At 44.5% G+C, this 25,255-nt stretch overlaps 1 protein-coding gene across 17 annotated transcripts in view; it reads left to right on the top strand.

The window, feature by feature from the left end:
* Window positions 1-25,255, top strand: part of LOC120383253 (zinc finger protein 501-like) — a 56,201-nt gene that overhangs the window by 15,729 nt on the left and 15,217 nt on the right. For 4 of the 17 annotated variants that reach the window (XM_039501131.1, XM_039501132.1, XM_039501128.1 and 1 more), the window contains one exon: window positions 14,024-14,116. In XM_039501131.1, the coding sequence (XP_039357065.1) occupies window positions 14,112-14,116 (5 nt within the window). In that variant the 5' untranslated portion in view covers window positions 14,024-14,111. The other 13 variants (XR_005588385.1, XR_005588386.1, XM_039501125.1 and 10 more) reach the window with 13 other exon arrangements.

The following is a 25,255-nucleotide window of genomic DNA, read 5'->3' as shown; positions in this document are numbered from 1 at the left end:
ACTCTGGGTCCGCTCCGGGTCTTTGGTGGCAGGTCCTTCAGCCGCTCTGGGTCAGTCGGGGGTTTTCTTTTTTCTTTTTTCTTCACGGCAGGTGGTGCTTTTTTTTATGTGTTCACTCCCCCTGCTGCTAAAACTTGGCTTCGCCACTGTCCTTGTTCTGTCATCTGCCACCACTGAGAACAGCCTAGATCCATCCTCTTTGGAACCCCCTTTCAGGTAGTTGAAGGATGCTATCAAATCCCCCTTCACTCTTCTCTTCTGCAGACTAAACAATCCCAGTTCCCTCAGCCTCTCCTCATAAGTCACATCCCCCAGCCCCTGATCATTTTCGTTGCCCTCCGCTGGACTCTCTCTCCAATTTGTCCACATCCTTTCTGTAGTGGGGGACCCAAAACTGTACACAATACTTCAGATGTGGCCTCACCAGTGCTATAGTGGGGAACAATCACTTCCCTCAATCTGATGGCAGTGCTCTTACTAATGCAGCCCAATATGCTGTTAGCCTCTTGGCAACAAGGGCACACTGTTGACTCATATCCAGCTTCTTGTGCACTGTAATCCCCAGGTCCTCTTCTGCAGAACTGCTTAGCCACTCAGTCCCTAGTCTGTAGGAGTGCATGGGATTCTTCCATCCTAAGTGCAGGACTCAGCACTTGTCCTTGTTGAACCTAGTCAGATTTCTTTTGGCCTAATCCTCCAATTTGTCTGGGTCACTCTGGACCCTATCTCTACCCTCCAATATATCTACCTCTCCCCCGGTGCTCCTGGTACTGTGGGAATACAGAGGCTGCTTAACTCCACAGAAAACACTAGTGTGGGGGACCTAAGCTCATCCCACCCAATGGCCTTTCTGTGGATGTTTTATTTAGAATATGCCTAATGGCCATCCTGTGAGTCATCAAAGCATGCAAGGGCATTTGAGTTTCTCATGTGACCTGGACTCCATCTTGTGCCTGTGATTTCCCACAAACTAAGACGGGGGTTCTCAAACTGAGGGTCAGGACCCCACGGGGTCATGAGGTAATTACATGGGGGGTCACGAGCTGTCAACCTCCACCCCTAACCCTAACCCTTACCAGGCCAGGGCCATCAGGAGAGGAGCATGTAATTTTCCCAGTTAGTGAATTGCACACAGAGAGATCACTAGGCACTAGTGATTCCCACTTGCTCTGTGGCTCTTTAAATATTTATACACTGTGGAACTGCTTCACTAGGAGAGACTAAGGGAACCTCACATCAAACTACCCCGCAACTCAATGGCTTGGGTACTCACTTGAAAGAGGACAGATCCCTGTTCAAATCTGTTTTTCCCCCTCAGGTGGAGGGAAAACTTCAACAGGGGGTCTCCCACATGCTGAGAATATAAGCTCACCACTGGGGAAAAGTTTTGTGGAGTTAGACAGCCTCTGAACATGCTTAGTAGATGGGGGCAGGAGTCCAATCTCCCATTGGCTAGCTTATGCAGCGCCCCGCTTGCTGGCTTTTGTGAAGCTTTTTTTCTATGATGCCTATCTCTCCCCTTTCATTGCATAGGTGCCTAACTCAAGCTTTGTGGATCCCAGTGTTGTTCCCGTGACTTTCTAAGTGCCTAAAATTTAGGCTTTGCAACTCTCAGGGCATGTCTACACTATGAAATGAGGTCAATTTTATAGAAGTCAATCTTTAGAAAGCGATTTTATACAGTCGATTGTGTATGACCCCACTAAGCGCAGTAGGTTGGCTGAGTGCATCCTCAGCACCCTGGCTAGCATTGACTCACGGAGTGGTGCACTGTGGGTAGCTATCCCGCAGTGCCCAGTGCCCACTGGAATTCTGGGTTAAGCTCCCAATGCCTGATGGGGCAAAAACATTGTTGCAGGTGGTTTTGGGTACATGTTGTCAGTCTCCCCTCCCTCTCTCCTTGAAAGCAACAGCAAATAATCATTTTGCACCTCTTTTCCTGGGGTATCTGTGCAGATGCCATAGCACGGAAAGCATGGAGCCCACTCAGCTGCGCACTGCTTTTGTGAGCATTGTAAACATCTCGCAGTATGTGCAAGAGCCTGGTTAGGAGCCACCAGCACGAGGACAATTGTGAGGAAGACACGGATACAGATGTTCCTGAAAGCATGGGATCTGGCAGTTGGGATATTGTGGTGGCACTGGGGCATGTTGATACAGTGGAACAATGATTCTGGGCCCGGCAAACAAGCACAGACTGGTGGGACCACATAGCGTTGCAGGTATGGGATGATTCCTGGTGGCTGTGAAACTTTTGCATGTGTAAGGCCACTTTCCTGGAACTTTGTGAGTTGCTTTTCCCCACCCTGAAGCGTAGGAATACCAAGATGAGAGCAGCCCTGACAGTTGAGAAGCGAGTGGTGATAGCCCTGTGGAAGCTTGAAATGCCTGACTGCTACCGGTCAGTCGGGAATCAATTTGGAGTGGGAAAATCTACTATAGGGACTGCTGGGATCCAAGTAGCCAATGCAATCACTGACATTCTGTTATCAAGGGTAGTGACTCTGTGAAATGTGCAGGTCACACTGGATGGCTTTGCTGCAATGGGGTTCCCTAACTGTGGTGGGGCGATAGATGGAACACATATCCCTATCTTGGCACCAGACCACCTTGCCAAACAGTACGTAAACCACAAGGGGTACTTCTCAATAGTGGTGCAAGCACTGGTGGATCACAAGTGCCGTTTCACCGACATCAACGGGGGATGGCTGGGAAAGGTGCATGACGCTCGCATCTTTGGAACTCCGGACTGTTCGAAAAGCTGCAAGAAGGGACTTTTTTCCCAGACCAGAAAATTACTGTTGGGGATGTTGAAATGCCAATAGTTATCCTTGGGGACCCAGCCTACCCCTTGCTCCCATGGTTTATGAAGCTGTACACAGGCAACCTGGACAGTAGTAAGGAGATGGTCTGCCCAGTGCCAGAGAGGCAGAAGGAGCCAGATGAGCTGGAATGTGAACCTTAGACCATAAGAACATAGGAATGGCCATACTGGGTCAGACCAAAGGTCCATCCAGCCCAGTATCCTGTCTACTGACAGTGGCCAATGCCAGGTGCCCCAGAGGGAGTGAACCTAACAGGTAATGATCAAGTGATCTCTCTCCTGCCATCCATCTCCACCCTCTGACAAACAGAGGCTAGGGACACCATTCCTTACTCGTCCTGGCTAATAGCTATTAATCAACTTAGCCTCCATGAATTTATATCATCTGCAAACTTTGCCAAAGTTGAATAGGATTGGTCCCCTCTCTATTCTGAAAATTTACCATTTATTCTACCCTGTCTTTAACTGTTCCTGTCTTTTAACCAGTTCTTCAATCCATGGAAGGACCTTCCCCTCTTATCCCATGACTTAATTTCATTTTTGTTGACCCCTTCAAAGAACTCTAATGATTAGTAAGACACGATTTCCCTTTACAGAAACCATGTTGACTTTTGCCCAACAATTTGTTCATCTATGTGTCTGACAATTTTATTCTTTACTATTGTTTCAACTAATTTGCCTGGTACTGATGGGATCACCTCTAGAGCCTTTTTTAAATATTGGCGTTACATTAGCTATCTTCGAGTCACTGGGTACAGAAGCCGATTTAAAGGACAGGTTACAAACCATAGTTAATAGTTCCTCAATTTCACATTTGAGTTCAAGAACTTTTGGGTGAATGCCATCTGGTCCCTGTGACTTGTTACTGTTAAGTTTATCAATTAATTCCAAAACCTCCTCTAGTGACACTTCAATCTGTGACAATTCCTCAGATTTGTCACTTACAAAAGATGGCTCAGGTTTGGGAATCTCCTTAACTTCCTCAGCCGTGAAGACTAAAGCAAAGAATTCATTTAGTTTCTCGGCAATGACTTTATAATCTTTAAGTGCTCCTTTTGTATCTCAATCGTCCAGGGTCCCCACTGGCTGTTTAGCAGGCTTCCTGCTTCTGATGTACTTAAAAAACATTTTGTTATTACCTTTTGAGTTTTTAGCTAGCTGTTCTTCAAATTCCATTTTGGCTTTTCTTATTACATTTTTACACTTAATTTGGCAGTGTTTATGCTCCTTTCTGTTTACCTCACTAGGATTCAACTTCCACTTTTTAAAGGAAGTTTTTGTCTCTCATTGCTTCTTTTACATGGTTGTTAAGCCACGATGGCTCTTTTTTAGTTTTTACTGTGTTTTTTAATTTGAGGTATACATTTAAATTGGGCCTCTATTATGGTGTCTTTGAAAAGTGTCCATGCAGCTTACTCTAGTCACTGTACTTTTTAATTTCTCTTTAACTAACCCCCTCATTTTTGCATAGTTCCCCTTTCTGAAATTAAATGCCAGTGTTGGGCTGTTGAGGTGTTCTTCCCACCACAGGAATGTTAAATGTTGTTATATTATGGTCACTATTTCCAAGCGGTCCTGTTATAGGTACCTCTTGGACCAGATTCTACGCTCCACTCAGGACTAAATCGAGAGTTACCTCTCCCCTTGTGGGTTCCTGTACCAGCTGCTCCAAGAAGCAGTCATTTAAAGTATCGAGAAATTTTGTTTCTGCATTTCGTCCTGACATGTACCCAGTCAATATTGAATGGAAATCCCCCACTATTATTGAGTTCTTTATTTTTATTTATTAATTTATCTTTATTTTTTGAGTTCTTTATCTATTGAAATTCTGTCAGGCCAAAATAAGTTACTTGTGAAAGATTCTAAATATCAGTTTTTTCAGGTCAGGCTATGCCTGCTACTGTAATGAGAGTAGATAGTACTACCTGTGGCTCATCAAACCCACTTCTTTGTGGGTAGCCCAGGAAAGCATAAGGCTAAGGGAGCAACCCGTGACAGAAAAGCCCCACTACTTTGTGGGTGAATTCAGGAGAATGTAAGGATATGATAGTAAACTCAGACAGAAAATCTGGAGTTGAGCCCCAAAGGCAGTCAGGTACTAACATCTTAATGTCTTTCTGGCAACTCCTGCAGTTGATTGGGTACAAGATGACCTCTGGATTTTACCAGTGACACCAATGTCCTGATGCATGGGCAACTCTGGGCCTCCATATCATCTGCCGAGGCTTGTGCCCTGGAGAGGTACTCCAGCTTTGCCTCAAGCATCAACACTACAAAAGCAAGGTAGCAAAATGACATCCATCTGCACAACGTGCAGGAAGGAGTATAAAAATATTGCTCAGGCATGCAAGAGTGAAATCAGGAAGGCCAAATCACAATTGGAGTTGCAGCTAGCAAGGGATGTTAAGAGTAACAAGAAGGTTTCTACAGGTATGTTAGCAACAAGAAGGTGGTCAAGGAAAGTGTGGGCCCCTTGCTGAATGGGGGAGGCAACCTAGTGACAGAGGATGTGGAAAAAGCTAATGTGTTCAGTGCTTTTTTTGCCTCTGTCTTCATGAACAAGGTCAGCTCCCAGACTACTGCACTGGGCAGCACAGTGTGGGGAAGAGGTGACCAGCCCTCTGTGGAGAAAGAAGTGGTTCAGGACTATTTAGAAAAGCTGGATGAGCACAAATCCATGGGGCTGGATGCACTGCATCCGAGGATAAGAACATAGGAATGGCTGTACTGGGTCAGAGGGTGCTAAAGGAGTTTGCAGAACCATTGGCCATTATCTTTGAAAACTCATGGGGATCAGGGGAGATCCCGGATGAGTGGAAAAAGGCTAATGTAGTGCCTATCTTTAAAAAAGGGAAGGAGGAGGATCCACGGAAATACAGGCCAGTTAGCCTCACCTCAGTGCCTGGAAAAATCATAGAGCAGGTCCTCAAGGAATCAATTCTGAAGCACTTAGAGGAGAGGAAAGTGATCAGGAACAGTCAGCATGGATTCACCAAGGGCAAGTCATGCCTAATTAACCTAATTGCCTTCTAGGATGAGATAACTGGCTCCGTGGATGAGGGGAAAGCAGTGGATGTGCTATTTCTGGACTTTAGCAAAGCTTTTGATATGGTCTCACAGTATTCTTGCCAGCAAATTAAAGAAGTATGGGCTGGATGAATGGACTATAAGGTGGATAGAAAATTGGCTAGATCATCGGGCTCAGCAGGTAGTGATCAATGATTCCATGTCTAGTTAGCAGCCGGTATCAAGCGGAGTGCCCCCAAGGTTGGTCCTGGGGCCGGTTTTGTTCAATATCTGCATTAATGATCTGGAGAATGGCATGGATTGCCCCCTCAGCAAGTTTGCAGATGATGCTAAACTGGGAGGAGTGGTAGATACACTGAAGGGTAGGGAAAGGATACAGAGGGACCTAGAAAAATTAGAGGATTGGGCGAAAAGAAATCTGATGAGGTTCAACAAGGACAAGTCTTGCACTTAGGACGGAAGAATCCCATGCACTGCTACAGACTAGGGACTGAGTGGCTAGGCAGCAGTTGTGCAGAAAAGGACCTAGGGGATATAGTGGACGAGAAACCGGATATGAGTCAATAGTGTGCCCTTGTTGCCAAGAAGGCTGACATCATTTTGGGCTGTATAAGTAGGAGCATTGCCAGCAGACCGAGGACTGTGATCATTCCCCTCTATTTGACATTGGTGAGGCCTCATCTGGAGTACTGTGCCCAGTTTTGGGCCCCACACTACAAGAAGGATGTGGAAAAAAATTGGAAAGAGTCCAGCAGAGGGCAACGAAAATGATTAGGGGGCTGGAGCACATGACTTATGAGCAGAGGCTGAGGGAACTGGGATTGTTTAGTCTGCAGAAGAGAAGAATGAGGGGGGATTTGATAGCTGCTTTCAACTACCTGAAAGGGGGTTCCAAAGAGGATGGAGCTCGGCTGTTCTCAGTGGTGGCAGATGACAGAACAAGGAGTAATGGTCTCAAGTTGCAATGGGAATGGTTTAGGTTGGATATTAGGAAAAACTTTTTCACTAGCAGGGTGGTGAAGCACTGGAATGGGTTATCTAGGGAGGTGGTGGAATCTCCTTCCTTAGAGGTTGACAAAGCCCTGGCTGGGATGATTTAGTTGGGGATTGGTCCTGCTTTGAGCAGGGGCTTGGACTAAATGACCTCCTGAGGTCCCTTCCAACCCTGATATTCTATGATTCTATAAGGAGCAGTGGGAGGACTGCCAGAAGTGTTGTAGTTAATCCAGAATAGAGACATGTGCACATGTACCTTACAGGGCCACCCAGAGGATTCAGGGGGCCTGGGGCAAAGCAATTTCAGGGGCCCCTTCCATAAAAAAAAGTTGCAATGCTATAGAATACTATATTCTTGTGGGGGCCCCTGCAGGACCCAGGTCCTGGGGCAAATTGCCCCACTTGTGTCCCCCCCCCCCCCGGGGGGCAGTCCTGGTACCTTATACCACTAAAACTCATTGTGGAATAGAGTAATGCCAATTCCAAAGAGGATTAATTAAAGTGGGAAAAGATACTGGATAAATCAAAAAGAACTCTTATTTCTGAACTTGAGGCAGTTTATGCCAAAAAAAGCTAAAGTTATACTGTAATAACTTTCCCATGTAGGCCTTAAAGATTGGATTTTCCATTTTTGGCCCCATCCTGTCTATATCACTCACTGGTTAGGAGAATGGTTCCATACTGTCAGGCTCAGTTTTTTTCTGCAATTTCTTGACTGCAGCTTTAGCAGAAAAATCCATGATTAGGAGGCTGGAGCACATGACTTATGAGGAGAGGCTGAGAGAACTGGGATTATTTAGTCTGCAGAAGAGAAGAATGAGGGGGGATTGGATAGATGCTTTCAAATACCTGAAGGGGGGGTCCAAAGAGGATGGATCTAGACTGTTCTCAGTGGTAGCAGATGATAGAACAAGGATTAATGGTCTCAAGTTGAAGTGGAGGGGTGGTAGGTTGGATATTAGGAAAAACTTTTTCACTAGGAGGGTGGTGAAACACTGGAATGGGTTACCTAGAGAGGTAGTGGAATTTCCTTCCTTAGAGATTTTTAAGGTCAGGCTTGACAAAGCCCTGGCTGGGATGATTTAGTTGGGAATTGGTCCTGCTTTGAGCAGGGGGTTGGACTAGATGCCCTCCTGAGGTCCCTTCCAACCCTGATATTCTATGATTCTATAAACATAAACTGAAGTAAATGATGGAGTATTAAAAGCAATATGAGTAATACGTATATATTTTAAATAAATAATTAAAAGGAGTGAAAACCACATTTGCAGTAGATTACAGAAAAGTGAGAACCCAATTCAGGCAATCAGAACAGCAGATAAGCCAAACTAGGGAACTGCTCTGAGGTTGTCTGCTTCTGCATGTTACATGCTCACAAACTGACATGGAATTCTTTTAAACACCAGAATATATGTGATTAAAGACTCCATGATCTTTGAATGAGTCTAAAATATTTCACGGACTCCATTCTCCTGCAGTAGCTTAGTACATCATTTCTGCCTAACCTTGTCTAAGCATTGGGGTACATACACAGCACCTTTGACACCCAGCTCTGGGGCAGAGATCATCTTCCCCCTTTTTTAACCCCAGCTGCTTCACCCTGCGCCTGATTTTACCTGTCTACCCCTCTCCCTCCCCTGCCCACAATGTCTGTGCTCACTCCTGCCCTCCAATACCCCACCCCCATTCTATAAATCCCTTTCATTGCAGGAAGCAAAGTCTGGTGGTTAATGGCAGAGGCTTCAGCAGCTGTTACTGCTCCTCAGCAGATTGTGGGTTGAGCTTCCTGGGTCAGACGCTGCTGGTGGCTGCCTCCAGGCTCCATTGTGACCCCGGGATTAATCTGCTGCTGCTCCCCAGCGAGGTGTGTGCGGGGAGAGTCCTTCCCCAGCGCCCCTCTGTGCCCAGCCGGGGGGACTCTCTGCGGGGGCTGGAACCAGCCCCGGGCTCTGCCGCCACCAGCCCCTGAGCCGGAGCCTGCAGGTGAGGGGAGAGACCCGGAGGAAGGGCTGGGGCTGGGCAGGAAAGTGACTCTGCACCACCGGCCCCTCCTCGCCCCAGCTCTGCTCCCGGGGGGGCGGGGGTCTGCGAGTCCCAGAGCTGCTGCCCTCCCTGACCCTCCCCCCGGCTCTGATTCCCTGAGCGCCTGCAGGAGCCGAGCCAGCTCCGGGAGAGCGAACGCCCCAGGAACGGAGAAGTAAAAGCTGCACCAAAATTTCAAACTGACCCTCCCTCACCCCAAATAAACAAAACCAGTGTATGGGGGGGGGGGAGGGGCTGTGAGAAGGGGCAGCATCTGGGTGGGGAGCTGTGTGGGGTTGAGGGAAAAGTGGACAGTAATATTGTTATTAACAATAACCTTAGAAAAAAGGTTAATAGCCACAGTTCCATGTTGTGGGAATGAGCAAATGTAAAACTGTATGCAGTGTGTTTGTAGCCGTGTTGGTCCCAGGATATTAGAGAGACAAGGTGGGTGACCTAATATCTTTTATTGGATGAACAGAAGTTGATCCAATAAAAGATATTCCCTGGCCCACCTTGTCTCTATCCTATAAACCTCATTGGTTAGAATCATTGCCGGCACATCTCCTTAAATACTGTGATATAGAATTGGCATGAGGATTTTTTGAGACTAATGCAAAAGAGTTCATTTCCGAAGAACTTTTTTTTTTAAAAGGAAAAAATGGTAAATGTCAGCATGAAGGATGTCACTGAAATGTATCAGAACAAAAATATTTAGCGGAGAGGAAATGGCTGTGAAAGTGGGCTGCCACTTATGAGATACAAAAAAAAATCAGCCCATCAAGGTTGATCCTGAGTCCTTAAACCTGGATAGCTGACAGTGTGTATTGAGCATCCCTACAGATTTCCCAGGAAAGCTACTTCAGAAAAGGATGATCCTGGGAAAACCTGGCTTGAAGCAACCCTGCTATGAAAATAGAACATTCAATTAGAAATTTAAATGTTTTAGGAGATAAATGATAATTGATGTGGCTAATGAAATATGAAAGCATGTGTCTCAGCGTTAGCAGGATGGAAGAATTAGTTACAGAAATCTGGTTTATTTTTTAACTAAAAATAGGTGAGAACTATATAATTGGAAGTGCAAAATGGTATTAATTGTTAAAGCAATGTATAAATATTTTAGACATATGCATTCTTTGGGAGAGGTCACAGCCAATCAATGGTTGCAGTCTCTGCTTGCAAACAAATTCCTGGGGGGGAAGGGAGTAAACAAGTCCTTAATTTTATGGAGTGTGAGTGTTTTCATTGGTGTCAGTTTGTCTAGGACGTAGTCAAATACATACACTCATTGTTACCAACTTCGATTATTTTATCTTGAGTGCGGCAATATTTGTTCTTTTTATTCTGAAAGCATAAAAGACTGCTTTTAAATCACATAATAATAATAATTAATAATAGATTCTAACCTTCATGGTTGTGGAGGGAAAAAGAGCTTGAAAATATAAAGCTAGTGCCCCATAAAGGGTCAGCATCAAAAAGATAAATAAAAGAATCCCAAATGTATTTTTTTAACAATCATAATTCTTCAGCGTTGAATTTGAATTCTTCAGGTTGTCAATATTATATGTGTATATTTAGCAAAAATTGCCTTTGAGAGGGATTGCATAGAATATTAGGGTTGGAAGAGATCTCAGGAAGTCCTATAGTCTAATCCCCTGCTTAAAGCAGGACCAACACCACCTAAATCATCCCAGCCAAGGCTTTGTGAAGCCGGGCCTTAAAAACTCTAAGGATGGAGACTCCACCCAGGGCCAGCTCCAGGCACCAGCCTACCAAGCACGTGCTTGGGGCGGCACCTTGGGAGGGGGCGGCGATCGGGGTTTGTTTTTGTTGTTTTTGGTTTGGCCAGGTGGCGCTGGGGCGCGGGACTTGGGGGGCGCAGGGACTTGGGCGGCGTGGTGCTGGGGGGGGCACAGGGACTTGGGCGGCGTGGTGCTGGGGGGGCGCAGGGACTTGGGCGGCGTGGTGCTGGGGGGGGCGCGGGGCCGTGGGCGGCGCGATGCGGCGCTGGGGGAGGGCGTGGGGACTTGGGCGGCGCGACGTGGCGCTGGGGGGGGCGCTCGCGGGGGCAGGGCAGCGCACTTTTTTTTTTTTGCTTGGAGCGGCAAAAATGTTAGAGCTGGCCCTGACTCCACCACCTCCCTAGGTAACCCATTCCAGTGCTTCACCACCCTTCTACTGAAATAGTGTTTCCTAGTATCCAACCTAGACCTCCCCCACTGCAACTTGAGACCATTGCTTCTTGTTCTGTCATCTGCCACCACTGAGAACAGCCTAGCTCCATCCTCTTTGGAACCCCCCACTTCAGGTATTTGAAGGATGCTATCAAATCCCACCTCATTCTTCTCTTCTGCAGACTAAATAGCCCTAGTTTCCTCAGCCTCTCCTCCTAAGTCATGTGCCCCAGTCCCATAATTATTTTTGTTGCCCTACGCTGGACTCTCTCTAATTTGTCCCCATCCCTTCTGTAGTGGGGGGACCAAAACTGAATGCAATACTCCAAGAGTGGCCTCACCAGTGCTGAATAGAGAGGAATAATTACTTCCTTCAATCTGCTGGCAATGCTTCTGCTAATGCAGCCCAGCAGGGCTACCCAGAGGATTCAGGGGGCTTGGGGCAAAGCGGGGCAGCTGCCGCGCTTGTACTCACCAGCGGCGGTCCGGGTCTTCGGCAGCATTTCGGCAGCGGGGGGCCCTTCAGTTGCTCAGTGTCTTCGGCAGCACTGAAGGCCCCCCCGCTGCCAAAATGCCACCGAAGACCCGGACCAGGGCTCACAGGGCCCCTATGGGGCCCGGGGCAAATTGCCCCACTTCCCCCCCCCCCCCCCAACGTGTGGCCTTGCAGCCCAGTATGCTGTTGGCCTTGGCAACAAGGGCACACTGCTGACTCCTATCCAGCTTCTCATCCACTGTAATTCCCAGGTCCTTTTCTGCAGAACTGCTGTTTAACCAGTCAGTTCCCAGCCTTTAGCGGTGCATGGGATTCTTCGTTCCTAAGTGCAGGACTCTGCACTTGTCCTTGTTGAACCTCATCAGATTTCTTTTGGCCCAGTTCTCCAATTTCTCTAGGTCACTCTGGACCCTATCTCTACCCTCTAGTGTTATCTGTCTCTCCCCCCAGTTTAGTGTCATCTGCAAACTTGCTGAGGGTGCAATTAATCCCATCATCCAGATCATTAATAAAGATGTTGAACAAAACTGGCCCTATGACTGACCCCGGGGGCACTCCGCTTGATACGAACTGCCAATTAGATATTGAGCCATTGATCACTACCCGCTGAGCCAGATGATCTAGCCAGCTTTCTGTCCATCTTCTAGTCCATTTATCCAATCCATACTTTTCTTGACAGCAAATTAAAATACTGTGGGAGATGGTATCAAAAGCTTTGCTAAAGTCAAGGTATATCACATCCACCACTTTCACCGTATCCACGGAGCCAGTAGATTTTCATACAAGACAATGGTTCTCCTTTTGACCTGAGCAGATAGTCAAAGTTCAGGGACTGAGGGCTGCTCCAGTTGGGAGGAGAATTTGACAGTGAACTCTGGGACCTTTACAGCAGTCTTATTTATTTACACTAGTGTCCTGTTTCCTTGAGCCCCGGAGATATAAAAAAAACTAATGAACAAAAACCCCAAACCAACCACTCATTTCTGCCAGTCAACTTATTCAGGCTGGTTTACATTTAACCTGAACGCAGGGAAGCTAAATAGTGTAAAATCTATATCTTTACTCATCGTACACCATGCCCCCTTTCTGCTTTATGTCTCAGCTCAGATTCATTTTTGGACATGTACACTTTTGACCTGGTGGTCATTTTGGGGGGAAGGGCGGGGGAAGATGCATCAGGACTAAATGTATAAATAGCACTTTGTGGGTTTCTTTATTTACATTTAAAGCTGTTGTTAAATTCATTTCAATAGGCCAGCAGCATAAAGAAGCATTGTCATTTTTAAATAATTTATGAAATAAAGCAGATTATCTCAGAGAGAGTTAGTTACATGGAAATGTGACTGTAGAAAAACAGAGAGGGCTAATATTCAGAAATAAGGGGGGGAAAGAAAGACCAAGAGAATATAAAGTGGATTATCAGAAAATGTGTGTGTGTGAGAGAGAGAGTTAGTTACATGAAAAGGGGAAACAAGGAAGAAGGAGAGAGGAAAATAAAGTGGACAAAAAGAGAGAGTTGTAAAACAGCAAGAAAGGAAAATGCTGCTCTCTGACCAAATGGCAGGGAGAGAAAATGAAGACAATTATTACAAAGTGTGTGAGAGTGTTTAAAAAAGCAAGAAAGATAAAAACACCTCACCCCAAGGGCGGTCACTAATCAAATGCCAGTAATTCCAGGACAGCAGCCTCAGACAAGCGAGGCTCAAGGCTGAGCCAATTAGAAGATATTATTTCCATGTATCATAGAATATTAAAATGAATGCATTTCCCTGAACCAATCATAATGGGCCATAATGGTGGGGCATGGCTATTCTCTATTGCACTGTTTAAATCACTTTTGTTGAGCCAGTCAGGAATGGCCTCCTGAGGACTGGATCATTTGGAAAACTCCAAGCAAGGGAATTTAAACTGGGAACCTGTAGGTTCCAATCATGGCCTATTACAAGATGCCTACAGATGCCAAGAAGCTCAAATTGCCTCTGGGAGCACCTGCATGTGTTCAGAAGAGACAACCTGCCTACACTTATTTCCCTGAAGAGGCATCACCAATACTGAACCCCGCGTTCTATCCAGAAATCGAACCAAAGAACCAGGGAGACTCTATGGGGCCATCACCTGTTGTAAATAAGGCAAAAAATGTAAAAGTACGTCAAGATAGGATGCAGAGGCATTTGTTGCTGACTATGATGCAGGCAGATTTAAGGTCTGAGGTGAGATGGCCTGTATTATTTTATGATAAATTGCTGCAAAATTATAAGAGGCTAAATATATTTATGCTTTTTGGGAGGAAGAAGAGCCTGTATACATGGTGGTGGCCATGGTATCGTTGGAGGATGGTGAGGCCAACAGTCAGGCAGTAACTGACGATTGCTTGTCAAATGGCAATATCATCATGGTAAAACAACTGGAAGTTTTTACACAGCTTCTGAAAAAGAAATTGCAGTTGTACCTTTAAAATATGCTTTTTGTTGTTTTTGACAGATACCCTGGCTGTAATCCTGTATGATTCCAGCTTAGTTATGTAGCGAGTTGCCATCAGAAGCAGAGCAATCTGAGCCAGAATTGCAAGATGAGGTAAGACCTCTTATGGCATTTTACAAGAAATTAATGCAAAATTATAAGGGTTTAAATACATTTATATGTTTGTTCATAGTAACAGGGATCATAGAGAGAAGACAGTGCTCAACAGCATGGTCATTAGGAATGATGACATTTCAGAAACAGAAGAGGGGATGATCTAGGTAGTTAAAATTTTTGCCTTTTTAATTTGTAAATTACAGCAACAAAGAATTAAAAACCTAGTATTTTCTCTGCTTTTGACAGACATCTTTAGTGGATTAGTTGGATAAAGAGAACCAGCCTTCTGGAAGAATAAATCTGATATGCACATGCTGCTTTTGCAAAAAAGAGACTTAAAAAGCCTATAGCAAAGTAAGGGGACTGACCAACCGAGCTGTAAAGAAGGTATTCTGACTGATATTGTTAGGGCTGTTGTAGGCAACGCCAATTACCACCCCTTAAAGGTCAGCTCTTTGATAACTGTGAAGCCTGTGTGATAGATGAACCCACTCACACAGCCATAATTGTATCCTTTGAGGGTGTACAGAAATGTTTCACCAGGTCAGATGCATTTCTTCTAAATTGAATATGGCATGGCTCTTAAATATAATTATGGCCACAGGCTACAAACTAAAGGAGCTTAACTTGACCACTCAAACTGTAACTGAAGTTGTTAAAATGATAAGGGAGGTAGAAGCTTCAGCAGATTGTAACTGCTGGCAGGCATTGGAAATAATGTGCCAGTGAAAACTGGCCTGATGATATGTCAGAGGGTTGTTAAAAAAAGCTTATAAAACTTCTTGCATGACAAAACTTCTCCCTAAGGGGTCAAAAAGAATACAACTGAATATTGATGAAGATGTACACATTTTTTCTTTCAGAAACAAGAACATAGCGGATGTTCAAGGTGCTACAAAACTAATCTTAAATAGAAAGATGTTACCGGCTGTGCATAGTTGCTTCACTTGACTGTATATAACTGCGTTTAAGAATCTAATGTAAAATATGATTCCTTGCTCTGTATTTTTTTGTTAGTGTTTTCTTACATATTCTTAAGTCTTGGAGTCAGAAAAGACGGGCTTGGTAAAGAGGCAAGGTGCGTGAGGTAATGTCTATTATTGGGCCAACTTCTGTTGGTGAGAGAGACAAGCTTTTGAGCTACACAGAGCTCTTCCTCAGGTCTGGGACACATACCCAGAATGTCACAGGCTTTTAAAAGAAAATGTATTTCCCAGGGAGGTTGGGAATTTTGGAGGTGTGATTTCGCCCCCCTCCCCGCCCCTTGTTTCAGGCTGCTAATAAATTTGGTAAAACTCTGAGCAGAAAGCAGATTGCATCTTGGCTTGTAGACCAAGATACTCACATACAGCACAAGCCAGCAAGAATCAAGTTTAAAAGAAATAAAATGGTTGTGTCTGATGTGGATGCATAATGGCAGGCTCATTTGATCATTGTGATTCCCAACTTGAACCTCAATGATAGTCATAAATAAATGTTAACACTGATAGATATTTTGGCTAAATAGAACGGGGTGGTAGCCTTAAGTAATGATGAAGCTCTTTTCAGCCAAGGTTGGGTGCCTCAGAATTTTAAGAACTCTTTTCCTTATCTATTTTTAACAAAGCTTTAAAGACTTTGTTAAAACACCAAGGTGTACATGATTTTTTTACCAATAATAAAGTCAAGGTGAGGGTCATGGAGAAGTTTAAAATCAAAGACATGGAGGTATTTTAATGCCCATGGCACCTTTTCATACATCAATGTGTCCTACAGGCCTTCAAGCACAGTTACAACTGAAGTTATCAGAACTGATTGATATTACCCATACTAACTCTGAGCCTGTCAGAAATGATTTATGGGAATAGCTTTAAACTAAAGGTGCCACACTTTCTTTTTCAGAAAAGAGATCCCATAAGGTTTCTAAATTAAAAGGAGCTTTTAAAAAGGGATATCAAATGTCTACCAATGAAATATTTGTGTTGGGTGTTTCATCATAAGGGAAGCAAACTGTACACATTAAAAGATTACGGAGAAAAGGAAGTTGCAGGCTCTTTTTGCCCTGAAGAATTACAAAAAGTAAACATTAGCCAGGCCTGTGTTTACAAAATAGAAAAGATTCTATCAAAGAAAAGGCACAGGAGAAACAAGTATTTTCTGGTGAAATGGAAAGGTGACCTAGAAAATTTAACAATTCGGTCAAAATGTCTCAAGTTCAAGACCTGTGATAAGGAGGAAACTGACTGAAGGTGGGTTTTATGTCATCTTACCTAGAAATGCGCCTGTGGGGACCTTTCCTCAAAATACTGTTTCTAGCTTTATACTTTAAATATGATTTAATAGGCGATTTAATAAGCAATAGGTTTAAAACAAACAAAAGAAAGTACTTCATACAGTGCAGAGTCACCTGTGGAACTCATTGCCAGAGGATTTTGTGAAGGCCAAGAGTATAACCTGGTTCAAAAAAGAACTAGATCAGTTCATGAAGGACAGGTCCATCAATGACTATTAGCTAGGATGGGCAGTGATGATGTCCCTAGCCTCTGTTTGCCAGAAGCTGGGAATGGGCGACAGGGGATCACTTGATGATTACCTGTTATGTTCATTCCCTTTGGGGCACCTGGCACTGGCTACTTTCTGAAGACAGGGTACTGGGCTAGGCGGACCATTGGTCTGATTTGACCCAGTATGCTGTTCTTAAACTAATTGGGATGTTGCTTTATCAGAAATTCATTATGGTCACTTATGGACCATAATTTCTTTTGCTTTACCATTTGTAATAAAAGAGCTGGTACTACCAGCCTATTATTAAAATACCCAGCATTTATTAGAGAACATCAACAAAACTATTAACAGTGATCCCAAGTGATGAAGCAGTGACCAGAAGGACTTGGTTAAAAGCAAATGAAGAAAAGGTGTTTTTTTCCCACGCCGGGGGTGGGGAGAGGGGGATTGGTGATAGGATTGGGAGTATTCTTGCATGATAGCCCCTCACCCTGTTGACATTAGAGTGGTGGTGGGGGGTTAATTCTTCATATATGTACACGGATATAGTAGAACATCAGTTAGTGGGGGACTGCTCTCTTCCGGTGCTGTGCTGTGTTCCTAGCCATGACAGCACCAACAAATGTATCACTATTATGGGTGACAAATCCCATTAACTTTCCATTGGTAAGCAGCACATCAGAACCATCCCTACTGAAATAAAGACAGACTGGAATAAACACATTTGATTTTGTTTTGGGAAGGTGATCATTAAACTGCATGTGCACCCGTAAGAACATAAGAACAGCCGTACCGGGTCAGACCAAAGGTCCATCGAGCCCGATATCCTGTCTACCGACAGTGGCCAAAGCCAGGTGCCCCAGAGAGAGTGAACCTAATAGGTAATGATCAAGTGATCTCTCTCCTGCCATCCATCTACACCCTCCGACAAACAAACAGAAGCTAGGGACACCATTCCTTACCCATTCTGGCTAATAGCCATTAATGGACTTAACCTCAATGAATCTATCCAGTTCTCTTTTAAACGCTGTTATAGTCCTAGTCTTCACAACCTCCTCAGATAAGGAGTTCTACAAGTTGACTGCACTGCATCAAGAAGAACTTCCTTTTATTTGTTTTAAACCTGCTGCCTATTAATTTCATTTGGTGACCCCTAGTTCTTGTATTATGGGAATAAGTAAATAACTTTTCCTTATGTACTTTCTCCACATCACTCATGATTTTATATGCCTCTATCATATTCCCCTTTAGTCTCCTCTTTTCCAGGCTGAAAAGTCCTAGCCTTTTTAATCTCCCCTCACATGGGACCCGTTCCAAACCCCTAATCATTTTAGTTGCCCTTCTCCAAACCTTTTCTAGTGCCAGTATATCTTTTTTGAAATGAGGAGACCACATCTGTAAGCAGTATTCAAGATGTGGGCGTACCATGGATTTATATAAGGGCAATAATATATTCTCCTTCTTATTCTCTATCCCCTTTTTAATGATTCCTAACATCCTGTTTGCTTTTTTGACCGCCTCTGCACACTGCATGGACATCTTCAGAGAATTATCCATGATGACTCCAAGATCTTTTTCCTGATTTGTTGTAGCTAAATTAGCTCCCATCATATTGTATGTATAGTTGGGGTTATTTTTTCCAATGTGCATTACTTTACATTTATCCACATTACATTTCATTTGCCATTTGTTGCCCAATCACTTAATTTTGTGAGATCTTTTTGAAGTTCTTCATTCAGCTTTGGTCTTAACTATCTTGAGCAGTTTAGTATCATCTGCAAACTTTGCCACCTCACTTTTTACCCCTTTCTCCAGATCATTTATGAATGAGTTGAATAGGATTGGTCCTAGGACTGACCCTTGGGGAAAACCACTAGTTACCCGTCTCCATTCTGAGAATTTACCATTAATTCCTACCCTTTGTTCCCTGTCTTTTAACCAGTTCTCAATCCATGAAAGGACCTTCCCTCTTATCCCATGACAACTTAATTTACATAAGAGCCTTTGGTGAGGGACCTTGTCAAAGGCTTTCTGGAAATCTAAGTACACTATGTCCACTGGGTCCCCCTTGTCCACATGTTTGTTGACCCCTTCAAAGAACTCTAATAGATTAGTAAGACACGATTTCCCTTTACAGAAACCATGTTGACTTTTGCCCAACAATTTATGTTCTTCTATGTGTCTGACAATTTTATTCTTTACTATTGTTTTGACTAATTTGCCCGGTACCGACGTTAGACTTACTGGTCTGTAATTGCCGGGATCACCTCTAGAGCTCTTTTAAATATTGGCGTTACATTAGCTATCTTCCAGTTGTTAGGTACAGAGGCCGATTTAAAGGACAGGTTACAAACCCTAGTTAATAGTTCCGCAACGTCACATTTGAGTTCTTTCAGAACTCTTGGGTGAATGCCATCTGGTCCCGGTGACTTGTTAATGTTGAGTTTATCAATTGATTCCAAAACCTTCTCTCGTGACACTTCAAACTGTGACAGTTCCTCAGATTTGTCACCTACAAAAGCTGGCTCAGGTTTGGGAATCTCCCTAACATTCTCAGCCGTGAAGGCTGAAGTAAGGAATCTATTTAGTTTCTCCGCAATGACTTTATCGTCTTTAAGCGCTCCATTTGTATCTCGATCATCAATGGGCCCCACCAGTTGTTTAGCAGGCTTCCTGCTTCTGATGTACTTAAAAAACATTTTATTACCTTTTGAGGTTTGGCTAGCCGTTCTTCAATCTCCTCTTTAGCTTTTCTTATTACATTTTTACACTTAAGTTGGCAGTGTTTATGCCTCTTTCTATTTACCTCACTAGGATTTGACTTCCAGTTTTTAAAGGAAGTCTTTTTATCTCTCACTGCTTCTTTTACATGGTTGTTAAGCCATGGATGGCACTTTTTTAGTTTTTTTGCTGTGTTTCTTAATTTGGGGTATACATTTAAGTTGGGCCTCTATTATTGTGTCTTTAAAAAGTGCCCATGCAGCTTGCAGAGATTTTACTTTAGTCACTGTACCTTTTAATTTCTGTTTAACTAATCCCCTCATTTTTGCATAGTTCCCCTTTTTAAAAATAAATGCCACGGTGTTGGGCTGTTGAGATGTTCTTCCTACCACAGGAATGTTAAACGTTGTTATATTATGGTCACTATTTTCAAGCAGTCCTGTTATAGTTACATCTTAGACCAGCTCTTATGTTTCACTCAGGACTAAATCTAGAGTTGCCTCTCCCCTTGTGGGTTCCCTTACCAGCTGCTCCAAGAAGCAGTCATTTAAAGTATTGAGAAATTTTGTGTCTGCATTTCGTCCTGAGGTGACATGTTCCTAGTCAATATGGAAATCCCCCACTATTATTGAGTTCTTAATTTTGATAGCCTCTCTAATTTTTCTTAGCATTTCATCATCACTATCACTGTCCTGGTCAGGTGGTCGATAATAGATCCCTAATGTTATATTCTTATTAGAGTATGAAATTACTATTCATAGAGATTCTGTGGAACATGTGGATTCACTTAAGATTTTTACTTCATTTGATTCTACATTTTCTTTCACATATAGTGCCACTCCCCACCCCACCTGTTCTGTCCTTCCGATATATTTTGTACCCCAGAATGATTGTGTCCCATTGATTGTCCCCACTCCACCAGGTTTCTGTGATGCCTATTATATCAATATCCTCCTTTATCACGAGGCACTCTAGTTCACCCACCTTATTATTTAGACTTCTAGCATTTGTGTACAAGCACTTTAAAAACTTGTCACTGTTTATTTGTCTGCCATTTCTGATGTGTCCAATTCTTTATGTGAATGTCTTTCATCTGATCTGGCCCTTACATTATCCTCTTCCATCCTCTGCTCCTGACTATAACCTAGAGAATCTCTATCAATAGACTTTTCTCTAAGAGAAGTCTCTGTCCGATCCACATGCTCCTCTGAAGCAGTCGGCTTTCCTCAGGAAAGTTAAAGGATGTTGACTACACAAAATTAGGGGGACCCCTCTCTGTATAGCAACGATTACAAGGCTGGTTATGCCTTGCTGGGTTATCCTGTATTACCAGCTATGTGTGAGGATGGTTTAGGAAGGATGTTCCACAGTCTTTTAGAAAAACAGTAACAATTTTGAGAAAGGGTCTAGAAATCAGTAAGCCCCACATGAAAATAGCTGTTAAAATGACAACCAAAGATGTAAATTGTGTGTCTAGCGCTGTTATGAATGAAGTGGGCATGCACATAAAACAGGAAGGTTCTGGTCTTGCGGTGATTAGGAGCAAAAGAGCGGCATCAAGCCTTCCATGTACAGGGTCTCCCGGCAATATAAAAAAGAAAATAAAAGCTGTTAAAAGATGATGCAGCCATAAGCCTAAAAGACTCCCTAAGAAGAGGAAGCAGAGCATCACCCATGGTAAAAGGGATGTATTTTAAAACACAAAATGGCTTTCATTCATGGCAATTCTGAAGAATTGTCCCAAATCAGAATTGGATCTGTTTCGAATAGCCCTGCTCAAACCAGCATTGAGAATAGCTTTTATGCCAAGGTGTCACCTTTGGCTGCCTTAACTGTGATTCCCCCTCTAGAATTTTTTTATTTTATTTTGAGGCCTGGGGCTCATTACCTAGACCTCACAGCACATTGCTGTACCTGTGCCGCCAGGTTCTGAAAGAAGATGGGGCAGACACTAACAAAGATGCCACGTCACTCTAACAAATTACCCCATCACCACCCTTTTTAACCAGCTGGATGTCAGTTTAGGTGGCTGTCTTATCAGCCAGAGCAACAATTGTTACCCTTACAGAATCTAGATTGAATTGATTCTGAACTACAGCAATCATACCCTAGCTACGCACGTTTCCACAGGCATGTTTCAGAGAGAGACAACAGGGGCCCACAATAGCACTGTTTTGGACAGTGTGGGTAACCGGTTTTATACTCAGGGCTGACCTAACAGCCATCAGCAGAAAGCTGGATTTGCTGGGACCTTTACACAGTGATTTATTTTTTCAAGAAAAATTGCTGCTGAAGGACATGGACTTCAAAAATTAAACTTATGTGCAGCAAAGAAACTTTTTGCCTGCTGAGTGGGAATGCCACTCGGAATTATAAAGTGCACATTATTTCAGTGTCCCGTTTTGTGAAACAGGTGAAAGTTACTCAGGGGTTTGTGTGGGCCACGCAGAGGCTGTAACAACCACCAACGCGAAGTACCATGTGGACTGGGTGGGCATGATGCAGCTGGAATACTAAACACCTTCAGTCACGTCAGTAACCAGGAAAACCTTTCGGGGGCAGTTACCAAACAGTTTGTTATTGGCTTTATAGATCACGCTGCCTTCAGTAGTAGTTACGTTAACAGCACTTTCAACTTTAAACGTTATGACATTAATTTTGTGGCCTTATATGTGGATGGCAAGCAGGTGCAAGTTAAACCTCTACAACCTGATTTTGAGAAATGGAAATGCATGAGGGAGTACATGGATCTCACGCAGGCAACTGGGAAAGATGTGACAGACTGAGCATGCTTGATTGATCGTGGTGAATTTGCTCAGGCTTACATGCTGTAGACCTGTAACCTGACCCCAGACCGGGAATGCACAGATCATTATTCTCTCATTGAAACTGGAAACCTGAGAGTAATTTGTTTTGCCCCAGCACTGCCCTCTACAGTTAGTATGACAGTGTATGGGGTTTCTGATAATGTGCTCAAGTTTAACACAGAAGGAACATCCTATCTGAGGGTATGTCTACACTACCAGATTAGTTTGATTTAACTTAATTCGAATTTGTGGAATCGACCTTACAAAGTCGAATTTGTGTGTCCACACTAAGGATACTAATTCGACTTTGTGAGTCCACACTAACGGGGCAAGCGTCGACATTGGAAGTGGTGCACTGTGGGAAGCTATCCCACAGTTCCCGCAGTCCCCGCTGCCCATTTGAATTCTGGGATTTCCCCACAATGCATGCTGGGGGGGAAAATGTGTGGAGGGTGGTCTTGGGTAACTGTCATCATTCAATGTGCTTTCAACTCGCTCGGATCTCAGCAAAACCAATATCCCCATTGTTATTGCAGCTTGCTGTGTGCTCCACAATCTCTGTGAGAGCAAGGGGGAGACCTTTATGGCGGGATGGGAGGTTGAGGCAAATCGCCTGGCTGCTGATTACACTCAGCCAGACAGCCGTGCAATTAGAAGAGCCCAGCGGGAAGCGCTGTGCATCCGGGAGGCTTTGAAAGCTAGGTTCCTCAGGGAGCAGGGTAACCTGTGACTGTTCAGTTTCTTTACAGAGAAGCTGAACCTGCCCCTGCTTCAGTTACTGTTGACTTTCTTCTGCGGTTACATACCCCGTTCACCACATTTCCCCCCTTCCAACACAAGTTTAAAAATAAAGTTAATGGAACATTGTTAATTAACGTTTTCTTTATTAATGAATTCGCATTAAAGGGTTGAAACAGGAACGCAGACTGTGGTGGGTAGGGTGTGCAGTAATGTTAACACCGCTTCTACACTCGAGGAATGATAGGCTCCTGCTCCTAGAGCGGTCTGCAGTGCCGGACTGGTTGTTTCAACGGAGCCTGCCATCCCTCCTTTTCGGGACTCTGTGTGCGGGGGCTACGTGACCTTGTGGCGGGGGAGGACGGTTACAGATTCCCCTGCTGCGTGGCTCTGTGGTCCGGGACAAGGACCACTGCATAAGTTCTGTAACCGCCCTCCCATGCCACAAAGTCACATACCCCACACCCACACAGAACATGGAAAACACCTCCCAGACTGACCAGGGTGCCTACTGACTGCACTGTGTGTGTGACCTGCTGTTGATCCTGCCCCTGTGTCTGTACCCTGGTAAAGGTGACTGTCCTATGCAATTAACAACCCCCTTTCCCCCTCCCCTTCACAGACAGTCTTCTGTAGAAAAACTTGATGGAAATAGTAATTAACAGCAAACTACTTTTAATAATCAACTACACAGTTAGGGGATGAAACTGGGATTGGGGCTTGGGTGAGCCAGGAAGGGAAGGACTTCTCAACATTTAGGGAATGAGAGCCTTCTTGTATTTGTGCACTCTGCAGGGGTGCAGTGACAGTTTTCACGGCCCCTGTTGCCCCTCCTTCTTGTTACTTTGGGTGAGGGGGGTTTGGGACTTTGTGGCGGGGGAGGGCGGTTGCAGATACAGTGCAGGGGGGCTCTGTCCTCCTGCCTGCAGTCCTGCAGAACATCCACAAGGCACCGGAGCGTGTCAAATTTTCCCTGGGCATTTCCTGTGTGGCTGGTCAGAACATCCAAGCTCGGACTGCTGTCCAGAGCGTCAACAGAGTGGTGCACTGTGGGATAGCTCCCGGAGCTACTAAGGTCGATTTCCGTCCACACATAGCCTAATTTGACATAGCCATGTCGAATTTAGCGCTACTCCCCTCGTTGGGGAGGAGTACAGAATTCGAACTAAAGAGCCCTCTAGGTCGAACTAATTAGCTTCCTGGTGTGGACAGGTGCACGGTTAAGTCGAATTAACGCTGCTAAATTCGACATAAACTCCTAGTGTAGACGAGGCCTGACTCTATTGGATTTTGAACACTGTGCATTTAACGCACATTTTATCAGAGGATGCTTCTTTTTTAGATATTTTTCTCAGCGACCTGCTCCTAAAGGATTTATGTCTGGAAGACCCTTGGGGCTTATTGTTAATACCCCCCACAACTTACCCAGGGAACACTGTCTGGCCCCTTTACTACCAAAACATGGACCAGACAAGTTTTTCAATTCCCACAGATTTCCCCCAGTCAGTAACTTCATTCCTAAAGCTAACATGACTTTTTAAAATGGTAACTCTAATAATATTGTGTTTCACCAGGGACACACATCTCCCTACCGGTAGCCTGTGGGCAGAGGCGACTCATTGGGAGCAGGGGTGTCACATGCCGTCCCAGATTTCTGCCAGGATTTGCTGGCTGGGTCCTCTCCCTGTGAGACAGCTCCTGGGACTGGCCAGTTGCAAGCTGTGACCCTGGGTAGAGGCAGCAGCAAAACAGCTGAGAGCTGCAGGGAGAGTCTATGCTTTTGCTGCTGCCTCTCCCCACAGAGCTAAAGCAGCAGCTGCTCCCTGCACCTCCCAGGAGTTGTGGTGCTAACACCTGGGAGCTGCAGGAAAGGACCACTAAGGGGGGCGGGGGAGAAGAATGTGCCTGGGGGGGATATCGTAGTATATATATTTTTAAAGAAATGTAGTAAAAGGTTACCTCTTGATCACATTTTAAAATTATATACGGGTGATTTACCAGAACACGACCACATGGTGATGCAGGTTTTAAAAGGGAAAAATCAGGCATGTCCAGATGCATCCCAAATTTTTTTTAACATGTTTTTTTAACTTGTCTTTCTGGTCCCATTGAATTCACTTAGGGCATGGCTACACTTACAGATGTGCAGCGCTGGGAGTTAAAGCTGTCTTCGTACAGCTGTGTAGGGACAGCGCTGCAGTGTGGCCACACTGACAGCTACCAGCGCTGCAGTGTGGCCACATTTGCAGCATTTGCAGCGCTGTTGGGAGAGGTGCATTGTGGGCAGCTATCCCACAGAGCACCTCATCCCATTTTGGCGCTGTGAGTTGTGGGAAGGGGACGGAAGAGTGCGGGTCATTCCACTTCCTGTCCCAACGTGGTGCAT

The sequence above is a fragment of the Mauremys reevesii genome, linkage group 15, assembly GCF_016161935.1.
Source record: "Mauremys reevesii isolate NIE-2019 linkage group 15, ASM1616193v1, whole genome shotgun sequence".
Lineage (NCBI taxonomy): Eukaryota > Metazoa > Chordata > Testudines > Geoemydidae > Mauremys > Mauremys reevesii.
This window is presented reverse-complemented; position numbering and strand designations above follow the sequence as displayed.